Source organism: Apostichopus japonicus, chromosome 23, assembly GCF_037975245.1.
Source record: "Apostichopus japonicus isolate 1M-3 chromosome 23, ASM3797524v1, whole genome shotgun sequence".
Lineage (NCBI taxonomy): Eukaryota > Metazoa > Echinodermata > Holothuroidea > Aspidochirotida > Stichopodidae > Apostichopus > Apostichopus japonicus.
The window spans coordinates 1,585,029-1,607,192 of NC_092583.1; the positions used below are offsets into that span (position 1 = coordinate 1,585,029).

Sequence of the window (22,164 nt, forward strand, 5' to 3'; positions counted from 1 at the left end):
ATTTAAATAATCATAATAAGAACACAAACGTCAAAGATGGCAATGGAATAGGAAAAGAAGACATTCAAATTTAGAATGAAGAAATTAGTTTTAACGTCCTGGATAAAACGTTTACAGGTTTTTAAGGAGTTGGCATTCTTATACTCATTTGATAACTCGTTCCACTCCTTAGCAGCAAGATATGAAAATGTTTTCACATGATACTAGGTATTACCACTACATAAGAATAAATTATTTCGTGTGGTAGACCTTATAGGGAGTGGTTATGTATATTATTCGTGTGACGGAACATCTCCACAAGGTATTGATGGAGCCAGACCATTTAAACACATATAAACCATTGTCAATATTTTTTTTTTAAAAATCGAGTGAGGACCAGTGTAAAGCTTTAAAAAGGTCCTCAGATATATTATCATCAAAAGTTGCATTGAGAATAATTCTCATAGGCGTAGGAGCCTAATTTGATTTGGGGGGCTGTATAACGACTTGCCCGAAAAATATAACAATTTTTTCGCGCGCTCCGTGTTATTACCATTCCATATTGGTTAGAATTTTGGGGGAAGTCGTTACAATAATAATGATAATAATAATATAAGTTTAACCATCGGAAAACACATTACAAATTATTCTTCTTTCAGTATGTGCCCGAAAAATTCTCAGTGTATTGCCCGAATTTTTTGGTTCGGGGGCTGCAGCCCCCAGCCCCCCCCCCCCCCGCCTCCTACGCCTATGATAATTCTTGCTGCAGCTTTCTGTAGCTGACTAAGTCTGAGACCATGTCTAGCATTACTAATACCCCATACTAAACTATAATACTAAAACGCGCTATGATCTAGATGGAATAGCGCTATATAAATATTAAGTTATGTTGTTATGTTATGTTAATGTCGGTAAAATAGATCCATTATAAAATAAAATAAAAGTATCGGTATCAATGAAATGGTTTTATACGTCGAAGTAAAGCCAATCTATACGGGAAACGAGCTTGCAAACAGAATCAACTTGCTCATTCCAAGAAAATTGATTGTCGATTTTAATACCCAATTTTGTTTAGCATACAGTTACAATTAAAGCATGTTCGATGGTAATATTCAATGTGTAATTTTGAATAGATTTCAGCCTTTGTCTTGAACCAATCAACATGCTATTCGGATTTATAACCATTTTGTATTTATTGATATCAATAGATTATTCCAGTCGTCAATTATCTTCACAAGAGTGCCCTTCCCTAAAACCTGACTGGGACATAAATTCGTATCAGACCAATTGCATTTAAAAACTTGGATAAAGCATCATAAACGTGTTTTTCTAATATCTTAGATAATACAGGCAAGATTGAAATGGATCGATAATTGGATACTTCTAGATTTGAATCACTCTCGTAAATATGAACAACTTTGGCATTCTTCCACATAATAGGAAAGACGGAGTTTCTGAGGCTACTATTTAGTACATGCGTGATGTTCTTTGTTATTTCATTAGCAGATAGCTTAAGAAGATAGGCGCTTATCCCGTCCAAACCGGTGGTTTTTGTGACATCTAATGAAATAAGCAATTTGTAGACAAAATTCACAGTCATCTATGGAATTTGGAATGTAACACCATTACGTAATTTTGAACTAAACAAACTTGCTAAATAATCTTTATCCACATTGCTGTTAACACCAAGAAGATAATTAGTCGATACAGACGTAAATAATTCGTTAAATGAATTCGCGATATCGATTGGATCATGATAGTACATTAACTTTGTTGATTTTCGTGCTTGTTCACTGCTGACTCTCCATACTTAGTATAATTGGCCACTGAACATATCTAAGAAGCAAAGTTATTTTAGAGATTCCTTTGCTAATAAAAAAGGCGATTCCAAAGCTATTTGTCAACAAGCGATCTAATCAAACTAAAAGCTTTGTTTCTACAGAATCGATATGTCTCTGGATCATTTAGTTTCGAAATAATTTTGATATAAAATATTAAACGTACGGTAGTACTCTACACAACATAGGTAGCCTTCATTCAGATGGGCAGCTACGTATCAGGTACGGTGTTTGTTACAAGCCACCTCAGTTACATGGTGGTCAGACAGAATGTCCTCGTACTTCAAGTAAAGTAAGACACCAAAATCAGAAGAAATGAGGCACAAAATTTGGTGAGATCTTTATCTCATATCTTCCCTTGAATTAAGTTTAAACAGTTGGCTTTCAGTTCTGTCGAAATTGATTCAAAGGAAAGATGTAACTATGTTTGTAAACCAGGAAGTCGCAGAACTGGGTCTCGATCATTCAGCCCACGGTATACTTAGTACTACTAGTACCACTAACAGTAACAGTTAGGCTTGTACACATTGAATATTTTGCTCGGTGTTAGTTGTTAACATTAGCGAGGTGACAGTCAAACAGTACCTCATGACTGTACACCTTGCTTTCTAGGTCCAAACGTAGCCTACAGTAAGTTAGTGACACAGAAAGTGAGGTTAACCTAGACATAATAACATTTGAAGAGTCTGGTCCTAAAGTTTGGCCAACCCTGCTGTATACAGTAATAGTAATAGTATAGACTCTAGAGGCATAACTTTAGTGATGCTTGATTTTTAGCAAACCATGAACACAACTACCCCTCAGTTAGACACATAATACTGTAAGTTGGTAAAGTAGCCATGTTCCAGACTGCTTCTAGCCTTAATTGTTTGAAAACTTACTTAAGCAGACCTGACAATTAACTTTGCTTTCACAAAACTGGGGACTGGAGAATAACAATTTTAGCGATTATTGTTACAAACATATAGGGGTAATTGGGTAAACTCCAACTAAAACCAAATAGCATTATAAAAAATACATAGAAAGTTTCCACTGTATAAAAGTAGGTATTTTACACCAGTTGTACAAAACTATTTCCCCCAAAAATGAGATTTTGATTTTCTCCACATTCCTTATGTACATAAAAACATACACATAGCCTATTTCCAATTCAATTTGAAAAAATAATATTTCGATTGGAGATAAGCTCATTAAGTAAAAAGATCATGAGATTGCCACAAATACCACGAGACACCCTGTAAAACCGGATTGATTGTTATCAACTTCTTTTTTCAGCATGGTCTCAGACTTCTTCTACCCTAACATGGGTGGTGTGGAAAGTCATATTTACCAACTCTCACAGTGTTTGCTCCACAGAGGCCACAAGGTAAAAATGACCAATCCTTTTTTTCTCCAAACAAAGAATATGTCTGCTGCATGGGTGAATGTTTAGAGGTCTTCTCTTCTCTGGTGTGATTACAAACATATTAGTAATGGTGGATTAGACTACTGCATACAGAACTTCACTGCTAGTTAAGTCTATAGTTAACTGACGGTCTTTCTGTTATCATTCAGACTTAGGGATTAGCAATTGTGTGCTACATATGTCTATTGATGCAAAAAAATATATTACTAGTACAGTAGTACTTGCATTTCAGTTAGGCCTTATTTGCTATATATTATTTCACAGCATAAAGCATCATGTCCAGAAAAGTGAAACTACAGTAACTCTAAACTACTTCGGAGTTTAGGCGAACTTAAGCCTGTATGAAAAGGACAGCAAATATTGGCTGTATGTACAGTAGGAAAGTACTTTACAGTGTTAAATCTATCCCGAGTAATTAATTCCTAGTATTCACATAATACTACTGTAAGTGTAAATTAGGTCATGAAGGCATGTTTTTGTTTTCTTTTGTTGTCTGATGTATGCATATTTACATAAATTCTTTCATTTATTTGATTTCTCAGGTCATTATTATCACTCATGCATATGGAGAGAGATCAGGAATACGATATCTCACCAACATGCTCAAGGTACACCCGTATATATCTTGTACACCCTTAAGTAGATAACTTAAAGGCATTGAAGACTCGCCCCAAACCGTGTGCGGCCATCTGAAAAAGTTAAGTTTCTGTTGCTTGCAAGTGACGTTTTGTTCGTGTCGCTACAAAATGCAGACAGTAATGAAACGTGATACCTTGTTATCTTTAGCTGGACCTGAGATGTCCATTGCTGTTTCGTTTGTACACTGTGCTGTGGGTATTGACCTCAGCTGTACAGTACTGACTGTACACTAGTGTCTAATTACCGACGGTAGCAAGCTGTGTGTGTATTTTCTGGGATCGATGGTGGTGTCTAACACTCCTGTTACACCTCATGCGAAACTAGGTCAGATTACCCGCATAAGACGTTTCTTTTTGCGAATGTCTTCACACCCTTTAATAAATAACTTAAATATCTTTTCAAGAATTTTGCTGCTTAAAATATTACCAATATTCTTCTCCCTCTGTGAGCAAAAACTTTCATGTACAGGTTTGTTAAGACATGTGAGAAAGTGAGAAAATGCATACATGTTTTTACAGTATCTGTGGCAAACCTGCCACAATTACTAAACATTGGTGGCAGTTTTGCTACAAACCTACATATGATAGTTTTACATCCAATCAACTGTTAAAATCCTGTGTAGCACTAAAATGTTCAGTTTTTTCAGTGTGGCGAGTTTATACATTATTATGCATTTTTTTCATGATTCTTGCATAATTTTTTACAATCATTCGATTTTCATATTGAAGACAGTTCTCTCTTGATTTCATTCCCCTCCGGTAGGTTTATTACATTCCTATGGGACCATTCTACAATCAATGTGTTCTGCCAACTCTATTCACCAGCCTTCCATTGATTAGAAATATTTTGATCAGAGAGGGCATTACTATCGTCCATGGTCACTCGGTAGGTCAAAATTATCATAAGTTGTAAATTATTCAGATACGATCTTTTCAACTATTAGTTCGCTCAGAACTCATCGGTTAAATTGATTAAAAAACGTTTTTTGGTAATGTTTTAAATTTGCTGTAAAGATCATTTCTGTTAAAATATTCATTTGAGTTTGTAACATCGTTGTCTTTTTACAAGTCATTACATACTACATTGCAGTACTGCTATTATTATTTATAGTGCGTTTACGTGCGTTTTGGTCACTTACACATTACAGTTTAAAAGTGCATTTAGGATCTTGTAATAAATACTGTAAATTAAATTTAAACATTACATTCAAGTTGGATGATATGTAATGCATTTCTCATCACACATCATGTCATGTATTGTATTACTAGCTGTGCTTTGCAATGTAGTGCACTGCTTGCTGTGCATTGCGATGCGGTGCACTGTTTGGCATTTACATACATAGAGCATTACTCACTGTGCATTGTAATGTAGTGCACTGCTTGCTGTGCATTGTGATGCGGTGCACTATTTGGCATTTACATACATAGTGCATTACTCACTGTGCATTGCAATGTAGTGCACTGCTTGCTGTGCATTGCGATGGGGTGCACTGTTTGGCATTTACATACATAGTGCATTACTCACCGTGCATTGCAATGTAGTGCACTGCTTGTGCATTTTATATGTAATGCATTATTTGCTGTGCATTGCCATGCGGTGCACTGTTTGGCATTTTACATGTAGTGCATAACTTGTTGTGTATTGCAATGTAGTGCACTGCTTGTTGTGCATTTAATATGTAATGCATTATTTGCTGCGCATTGCCATGCGGTACACTGTTTGGCATTTTACATGTAGTGCATAACTTGTTGTGTATTGCAATGTATTGCACTGTTTGGCATTTACATACATAGTGCATTACTTGTTGTGGATTGCAATGTAGTGCAATGTTTGTTGTACATTTTCACGAGGGGTATTGGACTTGCTGTGCTTTACATTGTAGTGCACTGCTTATACCATGCTTTGATTACTCATCTCTCCTTTAAAAAGAGAAACATTTCCCGGGTTTATTTTGTCTCCTTAACAATCTTCCGTTAAATCTTTTCTGCATCATATTCTCCTTAACCCATGGCAGGCTTTCTCTGCCTTAGCGCATGAGACCATGTTCCACGCCAAAACTATGCAACTGAAAACGGTGTTCACCGACCATTCTCTCTTTGGATTTGCCGATGCCAGTTCTCTATTAACCAATGAAATTCTCAAGTTCTCTCTATCAGATGCCAACCATGCAATTTGTGTTTCTCATACAAGGTATTTCAGATTGACAAACACTTTTCTTTTTTTATCTATTTCTTTGATTTACTCTCATTTGTTGTTATAAGAATATCAGAGCACCTCGTCAAGAAGTAGGATGTTGAGGGAGCTGCAGCTGGGATGCAGCATCTTGTAGCTAGGCTGCATAGGATATTCATATCTTTTGTGTTGTTTTGTAGCCTCATCCAATATACACTGCAGGTCTAAAAGAGATAATCCCTTCCTGTGTTTTTTTTATTGATTCAGCCTTGCTGAGCGGGGGATTTTTTTTTTTTTTTCCGGCTGCTGGCGCTTTATTTCTGACATGGTGCCTAACTTCTTAATTACAAATTAGTGTGGTCTTTAAAAGATATTCTCTTCTCTCGCTAATCTCAAAGATAAATATGAAAAAATTCAAAAACACTATTTTTTGGGGTCAATTCTTGGGTCATGTACTGTAGTTGGTAGTGCATTGCCATCAATCACATGAAACCATCCTTTTAATAGTTTAGTGGGCGGTAATGTGAATTTTCTGGTGTTCTTTTTGATACACAGTGGGTCCGTGAGCTCTAGTCTCTTTACTTATGGTACCTTCTTTGAAAAGATTCGTTAGGTGAACAGTTGATGTTAGCTGCCAGAGAGTATTCTGTGATATGCTTTATTTCTATGAAAGGTAGCCCAGTAGTTGGTGCATGGCATGCTTGCATGAGTTAATTAGTAAGATGTGGGTAGTAGGGTACCATGTCTACTAAGATTCAATAGGTGAATGGTTGTTATTAGTTTCCAGGGAGTGTTCTTTTGCTATGATTCATTCTATGAAACCTTGCAGTCGTGAAAGTTAGCAAAACTAGTGAATGTTGCACTCTTTCCTTTCATTCGAGCGAGAGGATTGAAATAAATGCAAACTTATTTTTGTGAATTGTTATTAACCAGGTCTTGTACTATAGATAGGGACAACATATAGTACTACTTTACAACTGCACAAGTTTATATACTTCAGTCTGTTGTGTCGTATGGTGTACATGATTCCATTATTGCATTGTCTTATACTGTACCTTTTTTTGGGTATCCCTCATTTCATGATGGTTGTGCTGTAAATTGTGTTTTATGTATTGTTATGCTCTGTTCTACATCAGTTTATCATGTAATGGTGCCACAATGTGATGTCATACAGGTTTGCAGAGGTTTTAAGAAACTGTTAATAGTGCCTACAGGTTTTCTCACTCTAATTGTGGATGATATCTCTCTGTAAGTATGTTGTGTTGAATGTTGTCAATGATTCCATTATTGTTTTGTCTTATACCTATTTTTGGGTATCCCTCGTTTCGAGATAGTGTGCTGTAAATTGTGTTTATGTATTGTTGTCTATATCAGTATATTATGTAATGGTGCCTCAAATATTATGTCATACAACTTTCAGAGGTTTTAAGCAGTATTTTGACTACTGTGGATGACATATTTCTGTAAAGATATGAAGACTATTAATATTAATCTTTCCAATCTGTAACCTTCAGCAAAGAAAATACAGTTTTAAGGGCATCGCTGCAACCAAGCCTGGTATCGGTTATTCCGAATGCGGTCGATTCTACCGTATTTACTCCCGACGTGACCGTGAGAAATCCACGCAGGAGTGAGTTTTTGGGAAGAAAGTTTTCTTCAATTTTCCAAAGTTTATAATATAAACAGAAACGTCTCTCATGAATACAGTTTATGCGGTATTATACTTTAAAAGCCACGGAAACCTATAAATAGATTTTATTGGGTTGCCAAATGGTGATATGGTCTCGAAAGCTCAAGAAAACAAGTAATTATTTTGTGAATTACCAATTTTGGGCAAAAAAAGCTAGATTCTGCCAAATGTGCAAAAAAAACGTATGCTAGAACCCTATAAAAGTGAAAAAATGCTAGATTTAGTGTAAAAATGCCAACACTGGTAACCTTGAAGATACATATGGCATGTATAAATAGAGATAAGCTACTGCATTGCCTTAATAATGATATGTTCACAACTAGTTAATATACAGAAACTCAAACAGCCAGTTGGAGATGAAAAGGAAATTGGCATGATCCATTACGTTGCTAGGGGGGTTATTTAAGGATTGGAAAAAAAATACATGTAGGAATATACACTTTGATCTTTACAAGAATCACGACTGGCAAATGGCACTCAGGCAAAACAGCAATCAATGATATTACTGTGTACATTTCTCACAAGTTGCTATTAGTGTGGTTTGATTGCAGATTCCTCTAGTTCAATTTATAGAATATTTTTCTCAGAACCTGCTTGTTCTGACTAGGACAATAAAGTCATTGGAGCGAAATGTCCTGGTTTCTTTAGTTTCTGTTGGTCATAAAGTTTGGTTTAAATAAATAATATTTAGCTGTGTCACCTGTTCTTTTGGTTCACACTCACGCAAAATGGCAATCAATGATATTACTCTATGCATTTCTCACAAGGGGTGGTTTGATTTGCAAATTCCTGTTAATGCTAAATACTATTTAATTGTGGCACCTTTTTTTTTTGGTTAGTGCTGGTTAGCAAAAGGGTGCTACTTGTCAACAGGTGTGGTTTAATCATGAATTGCAAATATTTAAAGGAAACTAGTAGGGTGTTCACCCACTCACCTTATTAGATGTTATTTTATATGTTATTTGTCATTTTGTTTATCTCTGGATTGTTATTGAGAGCGTTGTGGCCAAGGATTGCTGGTTCGATTCATGCCTAGTTCATTGCGTTGTGTCCTTGGGCAAGATGGTTTATCTCACTTGCCTCTCTCCACCCAGGGGTTAAATGGGTACCTGTGAGGTAACTTGTCATTGGGTGCAGTATATAACTGCTGCAGACTGGAGGGATTGTCTCTGGGACAGGTTATCATTGACCAGGGGTAATATAACGTCTGTAAAGCGCTTTGAGACCTATCGCTGGTGTAAAGTGCTATATAAAAGTCAAATATTATAATTTATGATTATTGAAATGTAACATGTAAATGTCTCTTATACCTTACTAAGGTGATGTGGAGAAAATAAACTGAAACAGAAACAGATGAGAATAAAAAAAAAAGTCATTGTATATGTGTGAAACGAAGAAATGGCCACTCTGAAGGGGGGGGGGGGGCAGGAGTGAATTTTGTGGGAATAAAACTTTATTATGTTAATAAGAAAAATAAATGCAAGTGTTTCAAATCATAGCCGTATCTCTTGGAAGATATTGCATTAATTCCACAAAATGTATTAACAAAATTAAACCATGAAAAATGATAACAATGTGTTTTGTTGAGGTGGGGGTAGGGGAGTGAGAAAGGGAGCTAGGGAAGGACCATATTCCTCTGGATAAATTCTTACATTTTGCTTGTCATTGTTTTTTATTGAAGTGGGGGTAGGGGAGTGAGGGAGGGAAGGACCATATTCCTCTGGATGAATTCTTATTTTTTTGCATTTCAATCTTGTATTTCATTTAGTTGTAATAGTTGTTATCAGCCGGCTGGTTTACAGGAAGGGGATGGACCTCCTGGCCGGTGTCATACCTAAAATTTGTCAACGGCATTCCGACGTGGATTTTCTGATCGGTGAGAACCAAATTTTCAATAGCTTTGCCATTTTTCATTACTAAAAAAAATTCATTGTTATTCATGCATGTGATATTTGTGTTACATTGGAATATTAAACAGCAATGAAAAAGACTTTAAAAAAAGTGCAATTTGAAAAATACCAGAGGTGTGTCAAAATATACCTCTAAAATACGTGCTATTAATAAACCTTAATTCATAGAAAGAAATATACCTCTTAAACACCTACTATTAATTACCTTAAATCATAGAATGGGAAGATTGTAGACCGTTAGAAGACTGAAGGGGTGGTTGAAGCGATGAACTTTAAACACAACACAACCAGCTGCCATGGTTTTCAGAGTTGCACCGATTAAAGGGTGTGAAGACTCGCGCAAAAAGAAACGTCTGATGCCGGTAATCTGACCTAGTTTCGAATGAGGTGTAATAGAAGTGTTAGACACCACGATCGATCCCAGAAAATACACACACAGCTTGCTACCGTAGGTAATTAATAGACACTAGTGTACAGTCAGTACATACAGCTGCAGTCAATACCCACAGCACAGTGTACAAACAATACAGCGATGGACATCTCAGGTCCAGCTAAAGATAACAAGGTATCACGTTTCATTACTGTACTGTCTGCATTTTGTAGCGACCCGAACAAAACGTCACTTGCAAGCAACGGAAATTTAACTTTTTCAGAGCGCGGCACGCGGTTTGGGGCTAGTCTTCAATGCCTTTAAACAAAGCTTTGGTAAGATATTACTGAAGCTCAATACTGCCTGTTAAAATGTGACACAAACCAGATTGCAGGAAGCGTATCAGTCCACTGTTTAACAGCTTTTATCATCCACCAGGATAGGCGTGATTTACTGGGAGAGGTGGGGGGGGGGCTTGCCCCCCCCCAATTTTTCCCAGACTTTTGAGTTGGCTTTTTTATCCAGTTTGGTTGGTAATTTGGTTGGTTATGCCACAGCAATACTGACAACTCTGGGATACTATTAAACTTATTCATAATGTCATTACTACACAGGCTATAAACAAGATCGACCCATTGTGACGATTCTTATTTAAATCCATTTGTTCCTTTTTATGTCGCTCAATAAAAAAGGCAACACTTTTATTCAGATAGCATAAGTACATTTTCAAATACACAACTAGTACTGGGGAAATAACTTGTAAATATTGTTCCGTATTACATCTAGGGGCTTTTACATCCAACAATATCTCAAAGGGGAGGGGGTGTCGTTCCCTCCCTCCCTTACATGCCTCCTTGGTGCCCTACCCCTCCCCCCCTCCACTTTCACACATCGAATCCCACTCCTGTCCACCATTGTTACAGTTATGTAATTTTATCCGGGGTACCAAGTACTTCCTAGAGAGACTCTTTCTGATATCAGAATGACAAAGTGGCAGTTTAGCAAGCATCTTCTTGACATGTTCATAGGGTCGTTAGGTTAATTAGTGATACGGCGATCATGCTACTAATTGTTCTGTTTGTAAGCAACATGCATCGCTCATGTATTCTTTGATCTTCGTAACAACCCAAACGTACTATGCACTAGCTGGGCTTGATGTCTATATGATACTGCGTGAGGATAGACATTAGAATAGGCCAAGTGTATTGTTATGGAGTAATACAATGGAATGCCAAGAGGCTCATGTTTTATTATCCACAGAGCTAGAATAAAGTTTAAGTATAACAAGGCCGTAGTGCATACTTTAATAATAGGTCATGCTTCAAATAATAAAGGGACTATAATATTTCTTAGAAAAGTAGGTAATAGTAATCTATTTTCATGGCATGATATATGACAAAAGTTTCAATAAACGATGCATGTGCATGACGACAACCACTGTTGCCAAGTTGTCTGGAAACAGTCTTCCGTTCGAGTTGTACAAAGTGCAGCTCCCCCTTTGCCGGTGAAAAGAAAGAAAGAAAACACCGTACTTTGTACTCCTGTGATCCCTTTTGTTATCAATTTGTTAAGTTAGTTTCTTCGAGATCTGAGCTGTGAAAATGCAGCCAAGAATCAATACTTTGTTTATATAATGACATGCAGATTTTCTGCCCCAAAAGACACTCGCAATACAATGGTGCTAAAGTTAATCATGTATGTGTAACGTGCGTTATGGATTTCAGCAGCAGGTATGGTCTAGAGGTATTAATACCTCTGTTGCCAATTTAACAATAAATGTTGCCAATTTAGCAATCATCTTATATTACCAAATGTCTGTGACAAATACTTTCTTGATTATGATGTTTTAGCATTGTTCACCTTAAATAGATCAGACACCTTCCTTTGTCTTTCTTATTCACTCTCTCACTCGTTTTATCGTTTCATATTTAGACATAATTGTATTTGGTAAAGCGGTGTTTACGTTTATAAGATTCTTCAAGCTTCTCAGTCTCTCTCATTCTCTTTAATATTATCATGTTCTGTGTATTATTATTGTCTGGTTAATTGCAAGAGTGACTGGAATAAAGTTCTTTGAATGACTGAGTCAGTGATTCAGTGAGTGAGTGAGTGAGTGAATGAGGGAGTCAGTCAGTCAGTCAGTCAGTCAGTAAATGAGTCAGTCAGTCAGTAAATGAGTCACTCAGTCAGCCAGTGAGTGAGTCAGTCAGTAAATGAGTCAGTCAGTCAGCCAGTCAGTGAGTCAGTCAGTCAGTAAATCAGTCAGCCAGTCAGTCAGTGAATGAGAGTGATTCAGTAAATTAGTCAGTGCATGAGTGAGTCAGTCAGTCAGTCAGTCAGTCAGTCAGTAAATTAGTCATTGCATGAGTGAGTCAGTCAGTCATTCGGTAAATGAGTCATTGCATGAGTGAGTGAGTGAGTGAGTGAGTGAGCGAGTGAGCGAGTGAGCGAGTGAGCGAGCGAGCAACCAAGTGAGTGAGAGAATGAATAAATGTGCTAGTAGTCATGTGACTCTTAAGCCCGGGTCACATCTGCGTGATTCAACACGCGATTCAACTCGCAATACAATTGAAGTTGAATCGCGTAGTTAGACACGGGTATCAACTTGTTGCGCAATAAAAGTTGCGCCGTCGATTTGCAATAGAGCAATATCCTAATCAGCGCAACTTCTTTGAAGCAACTTTTCTGATTCGCGTGATTTTAGTTGCGAGTTGAATCGCATGTTGAATCGCGCAGATGTGACCCGGGCTTTACACAGCAACAAGTATCAGATTCATAGGGATATTTCCCCAATGCAAACAACTGTTTCACCCCTACTTCCACCCACCCCCCACCCTCCCCATCTCTGCTACCACTATGTGTACAAAAACTTCACAAGTTTACAGGATACGCGTATTTTTGCCCCTCCTTAAATTGTTGGTGCCCGTCCAATTGGAAACCTCCTGACTATACCTCTTGAGTATCCAGTTTGATCACATAAACTAGACTGAGAATTTTAAGAGACTGTTTCATAATTTACTGATAATTTGATTCCAAAGTGTTTTTAATTTGCTAATATTCTAGGGGTGTACTTCATTTATACTGCAAAGGGTGCAAATGGGCTGTAAATTTGTATATGAGCTTTATATTTACTTTGCTTTCTTGTTTTCTCGTTCAGGTGGGGATGGTCCAAAAAGGGTGGACATTGAAGAGGTCAGAGAGACTTACCAACTGCAGGACAGGGTCACCATGCTTGGATCTTTGCCCCATTCAGATGTGCAGAACGTGAGTAGCATCTGTACTTTGGTCACCATGGTAACTGCAGGAGACACTGGTTATTCTTAACACAGTACAGTAATTCAACATGGGATCATGTAAATCCATTGAGGTGGCAGACACAAGTAACATTAGATACTTTGTAAGTGCTCTCTGTATGAAGGTTACCATGGTAATTCTTCTTCTTCTTCACTGAACAGAGATGCTTTTACACTTACACATGTGGGATGCAGTACAAATGTTTGCCGATATATTATAAATGTATAACTTAGAAATTGTGATGCAAACCATGTTTTTTTTTTGTGTGGAAAATTACATATCATATTGAATTACCTGGAATATTTTAATGTTACATTCTTTGTCATTCCATGGTTCTTACCAGCTATGTTGTATGTTATTAAGATAGTATGGACTCGTATCATGAATTCTGCAGTATGATTAAACTTTAAGGACACTCAGGGATGTGCCCAGGATTTCCTGAGTGCCGAGTATACTGATCGCCGTCCTGGGGGAGGGGTCTAAGAGGAGGTGGTGTCCCCCTCCCCTTTGAGAAATTTTTCGATTTTTGGAGGTGCTCAGATGCCAAATGCTGGCACTTGTGTAGCTTTTTAAGCACATACACAAGTACTAGTTTTGCTAACAATTTACATTTTTAATTTTTTTTAGTGAAATATATAACGTACCTGGTAAAAGTTATTAGTTTGTTTCAAAGAGATTTTACAAGTTTTGTTAAGTTATGTTTCTCGCATGCGTAACTGATGCATTATTAGTCTGTATGATTTTGGCATAGGCTAGGCCCAATTTATGTTGAATATATTGTTAGGAATGTCAGGATTTTAGATGAAAATAGTGCTAGGCGGGATTCACGATTTTTAAGAGAGTGCTGGGCGGTAATTTTTATTGCTGGGCAGGGCCGCCCAGCGTGGGCACATCCCTGGACACTATAAAAATTTAAAACGATGACCGCAGTATGTCTCAGTCAAATACGTCATGTGTTTGGAGTAGAGGTTTGTATAGCTTTATTTAGCATCGGATGTATGGTCACATGTAGGGTGCAGCCAGATACCTGATCCGGCCAGACAGTCCAACCAGATAATGAAAATTTAACCGCTATCCCTATGAAATATTCGTTCAGAAGGAATGAAAACAATGAAAGTTAAATTTAAATTTCCTTCCTTTAGAACATTCTGAGCATATTTCTTATCAATTTTCTCTGTTGTCAATATCCTCTTGACAAAATCCAGCCTGGCTGAATTCTGCAAAGGATCCTGCCATATCCGGTTCCCAGATTCAGTCCAGAAATCTAAATCGATGCCGTTGCTTCGTGCTTTGTTTTTTTTTCTCAGGTTTTAAATCAAGGGGACATTTTCCTGAACACCTCCTTGACGGAAGCCTTCTGCATTGCAATTGTGGAAGCTGCATGCTGTGGGTATGCGTTTACTTTGCCTCTTGTGTTTTCTTTTTTTGCAGTTTGAACATAAATTTTATTGCTATAATTTTGTTCCTTTTTTGGGGGGTCAGTTTGGAGGGAAGATTGTAAACTTTCTTGCTTTTGAGTAGTCCCTGAATGACAGGATTAGATCATGAAAGTTTAGCAGCATGGAAAATGAGATAAATTTTTAATTGTATTTTTTTCTTTAAATACTGAACAAAACGTAACTTGAAGTGAGAAACCGTTCAATATACATAATGTATATGAAATGGTAGAAGAGATAAGAAGAATGTTTGGTAGAAAAATGAGACGATATGGTATTGGAGGCTAAGGCACATCCAAGACAGGTGCAGGAAATATAGAAATATAGTTGACTTTGGCAGGAGTCAAATTTATTGTTTGTGAATTGTTTGGGATGAGGGATATAAGATCCCCTGTAAATCAATATCGGAAATGTGATCAACATTTCAGAAAGACACAATAATTCATTTCTGCTTTAAAAAAAAACTAAATCAAAATAAAATAAAACTGTTAGCAAACTGCTTAAATCCACTAGAGAGCCTGTGTAATAGAATGTGTAAAAGTAAGTTGGCCTGACATGTTTCGATCTTAGCAGGATCTTCTTCAGAGGCTAAATGACAAGTAACAGTAGGGACAAAAACATGCACAGAATACAGACAGGTTAGTGAGCATGGTGAACACAATGAGATACATGTAAGGGGATTAGTAGACAAGGGATGAAGAGAAGAAAGCAACAGGGGAAGAGGAGAGGTAGGAGAAAGACTAATAGAATTAGTCTATTAGTAAAAAAAAGACTAATAGAATTAATTTTGTCATACAAATGGGTGTAATATTTTGGTCTTGCCCCAAATGCTGACAAAATGGAGTAGTACTGTGTTTTTGATTACAGCTGTCAAAACCTACTGTATTGCATTGATGTTTATACATGTTTATATTACATGTTTTATACATGTTTATACATGATTACACATGTACATATTTTACTGTATACAAGTTTGGCTCGGTGTAAGGTTCACCAGCTACAAATGTGTTTGATAAGTTACACTATAGTATATCTTTTGGTTTAGATATTTTTGAAGGTATCAGAGATGTTTTTCACTAATATTGAAAACTCACACTTAACTTTATATTACATAATACATACAGTACTGTATGGTGGGAAGATGCTACCATGGCAACTAAGCCAGTAGCTTTAAGGCATGATAAATAACTTAATAGTTATATGCATTTATTTGTTCTCTCTTTCAGCCTTCAAGTGATCAGTACTAGGGTCGGTGGTGTGCCAGAGGTATTACCAGATGAATTAATTACCCTCGCTGAACCAAGCGTGAAATGTAAGTCATATCTATATATTTTCATTTCTTCATCGTCATTTTAATATATAGTCATTTTCATATAGTACTTTGCATATTTACAGGTCATCAGTGAGGTCCCCAAATGCTATGAAATGCTAGAAAATCAAATAATGGTCACCGAGGTCCAGATATCAAACACCAATTTTACTGCCACCATCAAAGCATTTTGCCAAACCATTCAAATCTCAAATTGAAACCTTTCTCTACGTCTGGAATATGATAAGAGCATCTTGGAAAATATTTCTGAAAAATTCCAGCATGCTCAAAGTTAGGGCCAATACTGATGCCCTGTAATTCTTGAACCATTTTCTGGGTGGATTTTGCCCCCCGAATAAACCTAACACTTTGACAAATTTGTATCTTCTAGCTGTATGTCGACTATCTTGTCCACAGTAGATTGAATTGCCACTGGAGTAATACCGATGGTTAGGCTTGCCAAGCCTAACATGCAAATTTATCCATATCTGTAGACGCGATACTGACAATTTTGATTGAGCTAGCAAAAGGACCGTTTGTTAAATAAAATGGTGGTTACCGTATGACACTTAATTTGTGAGTTCATTGGCCTGGAATTTCATTACAGTCCTATCTGTCACTTTCTACTACCATTCAAGAAGCCCTGCAGGAAGTCTTAGAGTCGGAGGGGCACACAAAACTCATTTTTTTTCTCAGGAAATAGTCCAATTATTTAACACCCACCACAACTTTGCACTATATCCTTTCAAAATATGCAGTTGTTTCTTCGCTGTATTTTTCTTCATTCTTTTCTCTCTCTCTCTTTATCTTTTTCTGTTTCTGTAAACAGCTCTTCTGTCAGCTTTGGAACGTGCAATTGAAAAGAAACGAAAGAATACAGCTTTACCGCCAGACGAGATGTACATGAGAATGAAGGATATGTATCGTTGGCAGGATGTTGCTGTGAGGACAGAAAAGGTAAGAGCACTAATATTTAAACCCATGTGAGGGTTAGGTGGCCTCATCCATATTCATGAACTCTCCCGTCGACGTAGAGTATTAACATATAACGTCATGTTATTGTTTATTGCGTTACATCATGCTGTACAGGACAGATATATAGGACGACATGTCCAAGGTTACTTGTTGACAGATGGAGAGACAGGGTCAACAAGGACGAGCAGACGGCATGCTTTAACTTATATACCAATATGCAAATACACAGCTCATTAGCATACAGGTGCAGATTATATAATGTAGTGCATTACACCGTAACAACTACTGTGACCCGACAATTTGCCTATATCTATGCGCGTTGCCCCCAGTGGACTCTATTGTTTATCTGTAATATCACTCCCTAAAACAGTGGTCCCTATTGTTTTCATGTGGAGCACCCCTTCAGTTTCAGCTATCGTTAGCGTTGCTTCCGCATGCACGCCGTATAACCACTATAAGAATAACTTGTATCTTGAAGTTTTTCAACCAATTTTTGTGTTTTATTCACTTTTGAAGTAGTAACAATCGACTTTGAGATGTGAGGGCTGTAAAGTTCTCAGGGCTGACGAACCTGTCCGGTGGGTTGTACCACCCCCATTTATGTTCTTCCATATATATGTCTGGCTTTCATACCCAGTAATGGCCATACAACCTTAATATATTGGAGCAGACCAAGCCGTAGGTTTTGAAAATAGAAAATTCATTCAATGATTAAGAAGGAAATGGTTTTCTGTGTTTTTTGTTGTTATGCTTTCCAATGGAGACTGCATAGATGTGTCGTATACTATTACATGAACTGTTGCCATGGAATTGAACAAGGAAGGCCAAATTTGCATTTATGTTATTACTTTCAGTTACCATCAAATTATTGATTTCTTTCTTCTTTTCTATTTTCGGGAGGGGTTGTGGCAATAGGGGGGGCAGGAGGTGTGGGAGGAAGGAGGGTTGGGGAAGGAGGGTTGGGGGTGGTGGGGGGGAGGATAATGGGGAGTGATCAAAGACTTCATAGAACCTATGTAAAGTAGCTTCAATGGTGCGTTGATTAAAACAGTGAAAAATTAGTTTATTTTAACGGAAATACACAAAAACAGTGTCCTTTTTCGTGAGCCAGCTAATGTTCAATGTAAATTTTTGGCTGATTTGTTTTTGATTTCTTGAAGGTCTACGATATGATCGCTGATGACCTTCCTCTGGACCTCAGCGATCGTATGTGGCGATACAGGAAGCACGGTCTAGACTTCCCAGCATTCCTGTTTATGATTGGGGTTGTGATAGAATTTTTATATTACTGTCTGTTGGAATATTTCATTCCAAGAAAGGTAACTTGGTTAAACTTTTACACTGTTAATTTCATGCGATTTATATGCATTAAATTGGCCACAAAAATGAAAAACTAAAATGGACAGAGAGTGTGAAAAGTTGTTTCATTGTAAATGTAACATTGTCGACATAAAACTTAATAAATCTAAACTAGACAATTTCAATCGTCTTGAGAAGATCTTTTCTGATCTGTGAGACATAATTTTAATCTTGTTGTACTCCATATTGTTATCCTGTTGTAATTATAAACCAGTGGCTTTGATCGTATCCTGTGTCTACATATATACGGTACTAAATCCACTTGAAGAATAGATCAATATAGGAACTTAAGTGACTAAGTATTGATATGGACATAGGCGTAGGAGGCGGGCTGGGGGGCTGCATATTTTTGTGAAAATTCGGGCAAATATGCTGAGAATTTTTAGGGCACCTACTGAAAAAAAATCAATTGCAATGTGTTTTTCAATGTTTAAACTTATATTATTATTATCATTATTATTGTATCGGCTTCCCCCAAAATTATAACCAATATGGAAGGGTAATAATACAGCAAATGATTGTATGTAATTGGCATGTGATGTATGAACCGATGCATGTCTATAATGATATATACATTAACATGTTGAACGCAAATTTTGGTTATATTTTCGGGCTTGTCGTTACAGCCCCCCCCCCCCAAATCAAATTGGGCTCCTACGCCTATGGAGACCAACATTTTCAAGCAGTCGGAAGCTTGGGATTGTGATAACGTCATCCAAATATTACCCAGCATAAAAGAATATTCCAGAGATATTGTTTTTGTCAAATTAAGGATAGATGAACTGCAAAATAGCAAACATGACTACACCAAATCATATTACAAATCTGATTTACTGGTTGAGAAAAGATGGCATTTGAAACTTACCACAAGCTCACAAAATGTGTAACGCATTGTAATCTTGCAAGAAATAGTTTAGACCATAACTTGTGTTTTTTCTTTTGATACAGGACATCGAAATGGCTGAAGATTTTTCCAGGAAATTCCATGAAGTAAAAGAAGATTCATTTGAAGAGGCTGAGACAAGTCATGGATACAATTTGAGAAGTAGGAAAGAAAGGTGACCGAAGCTTTGATGGTTTAGCTTCACATGCGGTGATGTCGTCTCTGAAATCCTGTAGCGACATACCACCGTTAGCACCGAGAAATGTTGGGGAATTTCATCTACAACAGTACAGAAGACTTTTTAAGAGTCGTGGTAGAGCTGTGGTTAGCAAACTTTAAAGATTGAAGACTCGCCCCAAACAGCATGCCACCATCTTTAAAAAGTTAATTTTCCGTTGCTTGCAAGTGACGATTTGTTCGTGTCGCTACAAAATGCAGACAGTAATGAAACATATGATACCTTGTTATCTTTAGCTGGACCTGAGATGTCCATCGCTGTATCGTTTGTACACTGTACTGTGGGTATTGACCACAGCTGTATGTACTGACTGTACACTAGTGTCTAATTACCGACGGTAGCAAGCTGGGTGTGTATTTTCTGGGATCGATGGTGGTGTCTAACACTTCTGTTACACCTCATTCAAAACTAGGTCAGATTACAGGCATGAGACGTTTCTTTTTGCGCGAGTCTTCACACCCTTCAAGGTCCATGACCCAGGAGCAATTCCACAAGGACTGAGCCACGACTTCACATAATTTTTCAGAATCATTCGCAATGTTTTCATGGTGTGACGATGCAGACAGTGCAAGATTCACTGATATTTGTTACCATCAAGCACTTGTTGCCCCGGTCCACAGTCTGGCCAGGGGTCGTCTGCTTCTGCTGGTCCCGAGTTCTGCTATGGCCCCCCCAGTATTGCCTTGGCCCCCTTGTTGATTTTGGGCCTGTCACCGATTGCCGACTGTGAGCTAAGCCAGGGCCTAAGTTAAGGACCCCACAACTGGCGGTGGTGCTCCTGAGTCAACAGGCTGATTACAGAGACATGAACGGAAAAGTATAGGAGAGTTTTTGTTTATAGTATTAGTGGCTTGGCAACCAAAGCATAGGTAGCACATGTATACATTCTCAAACCATCCGCACGAAGACACGAAAAGAAAAAATAGGTATTTCAGCTTCATAGTTGTCAGGTAAGCTTTACTGTCCCTACACAATGTTGTTTGCTACCCTTTATATAGTTTCTGTAAAGCTGACATTATTATTATTATTATTGCAACTCAAAAGTTTTAAAAGGAAATGTCTCCATTATCTTTCACAGACTGAGGAGTAAGAAACAACTCAAATTAAGAATGTTCATGATCATCATTATGCAGATGTGGATACAGGATTTTAATTCCTTTACACCCGAGTCAGGCATTTCATATTCATTCCGAGATTAAGGAGAGCCATGCATTAGTTGACATGTAACAAAAAGCTCCTTTATTAGTGATTGTTGTAACTATTCTTCTGTAGTTCTGTTGTAGTTACTCACCGCTTGGAACTTCAATATCACCGCAGTCTTCTATCTTCCCGTAGCCTGCCACCATCATCAGATTTAGTCCTCCAAATTAATTACGACAGTCGGTCCAAGGAAGAGATTAAGGTTTGATTTCAAGGCTGTCAACTTGAAAAAATGATCAATTTTGTTGGGTTTGTCACATGGCTTCCATGTGGTAGGTCTAGACTTTGTTCCGTTCGCTTTCTCGCAGATAAGTTGACGTTAACGCCAGTTATGCAAAGAAGAACTAGATTTAAAGATTAGGGTTCTGGGAGAAGGGGAGGTGTGCAAGAGATGGTATGGACATAGCAGGGATGTGCCCAGGATTTCCAGAGTCCCGGGTATACTGTTTGCCGTCCTGGGGGAGGGGTCTAAGGGGGAGGGGGTGTCCCCCTCCCGTATGAGAAATTTTTCGATTTTTGAAGGTGCTCAGATGCCAAATGCTGGCACTTGTGTAGCTTTTTAAGCACATACACAAGTACTAGTTTGCTTCCAATTTTTTTTTCAATTTATGTTGAATATATTGTTAAGAATGTCTGGATTTTAGAAAATAGTGCTGGGCGCGATTCACGATTTTTTAGACAGTGCTGGGCGGTAAGTTTTAGTGCAGGGCGGGGCCGCCCAGCGTGGGCACATCCCTGCATAGATTCATAACTTTCAAAATATGATGTTGTTTTACTATTTGTATGAATGGGAAGAGGAGATGTAGGATAAGAATGTATTTAATACTGTTCTATGAACCCAACATCTCTCTGAAAATTCTATTTAGGTCACAGAATATGAAAAAGTATGTTTGTGTAGCAGGAACTGGTATTGTCAGAGTATTATGAAAGAAAGAAATTTATATATATATAAAACAAAAGAAATAAGTGACACAGACATAACTCTTGTATTTTTTTAATTTTCATTAATTTAAAATCCAAAACAAATACAAAGTATTTTATTTTTTTATCAAATTAAATCTAATATTCATAACGAGAACAACCTGTCTAGCCTCTTGATGGGATTAGTAATAACCCTGACACCTTCATTTGCATAATGTTGCATAGATTAAAGACTTACAGAATATATTTTACTCAATAAAATTATGCAATTTCTCAAAACATAGGGAAGAAAAGTGGAGAGAAGACTACACAGTTCTTGATCGAGTTGCAGCTGCTGTTAAAAACATTTCTCAAAGATTCACTGCTCAAAAAGTTTCTTACTAGAGGATGGTTAAAATTTACCTAGAAGATATGAACTTAACTGTTTGTTTTTCTCAAAAGTTCTTTTTAATTAAATTCAACATTGAAAAACTTACTACTAGCAATCATTCCTTGGAAATTCAATCTGAAGTTTTCTGGTGTTTTTCTTTGTTTTGTTGGAAGATT

At 37.3% G+C, this 22,164-nt stretch overlaps 1 protein-coding gene across 4 annotated transcripts; it reads left to right on the plus strand.

Annotated features, from left to right (window-relative positions):
• The first annotated feature begins 1,795 nt into the window (after positions 1 to 1,795).
• LOC139965106 (phosphatidylinositol N-acetylglucosaminyltransferase subunit A-like) lies at positions 1,796 to 22,093 on the plus strand. Of its 4 annotated transcripts, XM_071967343.1 has the most exons (13): positions 1,796 to 2,149; positions 3,093 to 3,183; positions 3,765 to 3,830; positions 4,624 to 4,746; positions 5,876 to 6,051; positions 7,548 to 7,663; positions 9,492 to 9,599; positions 13,161 to 13,267; positions 14,605 to 14,687; positions 15,960 to 16,045; positions 16,872 to 16,999; positions 18,178 to 18,336; positions 19,325 to 22,093. In XM_071967343.1, the coding sequence occupies exons 1-13, from the start codon at positions 2,133 to 2,135 to the stop codon at positions 19,436 to 19,438; spliced, it is 1,374 nt and encodes a 457-aa protein (XP_071823444.1). In that variant the 5' UTR covers positions 1,796 to 2,132; the 3' UTR covers positions 19,439 to 22,093. The 4 variants fall into 4 exon arrangements, with proteins under 4 accessions (XP_071823444.1, XP_071823446.1, XP_071823445.1 ...); XM_071967344.1 differs by lacking the exon at positions 1,796 to 2,149 and having other exon boundaries at positions 3,117 to 3,183; positions 4,686 to 4,746; XM_071967345.1 differs by lacking the exons at positions 3,093 to 3,183; positions 3,765 to 3,830.
• Positions 22,094 to 22,164: the final 71 nt, after the last annotated feature.

Bases quoted from the DNA above. Each gene is read 5' to 3' on its own strand.
- LOC139965106 (XM_071967343.1), top strand. The intron at 7,664-9,491 runs GTGAGTTTTTGG...TATTTCATTTAG, and splicing joins CGTGAGAAATCCACGCAGGA to TTGTAATAGTTGTTATCAGC. The intron at 13,268-14,604 runs GTGAGTAGCATC...TTTTTTTCTCAG, and splicing joins CCCATTCAGATGTGCAGAAC to GTTTTAAATCAAGGGGACAT.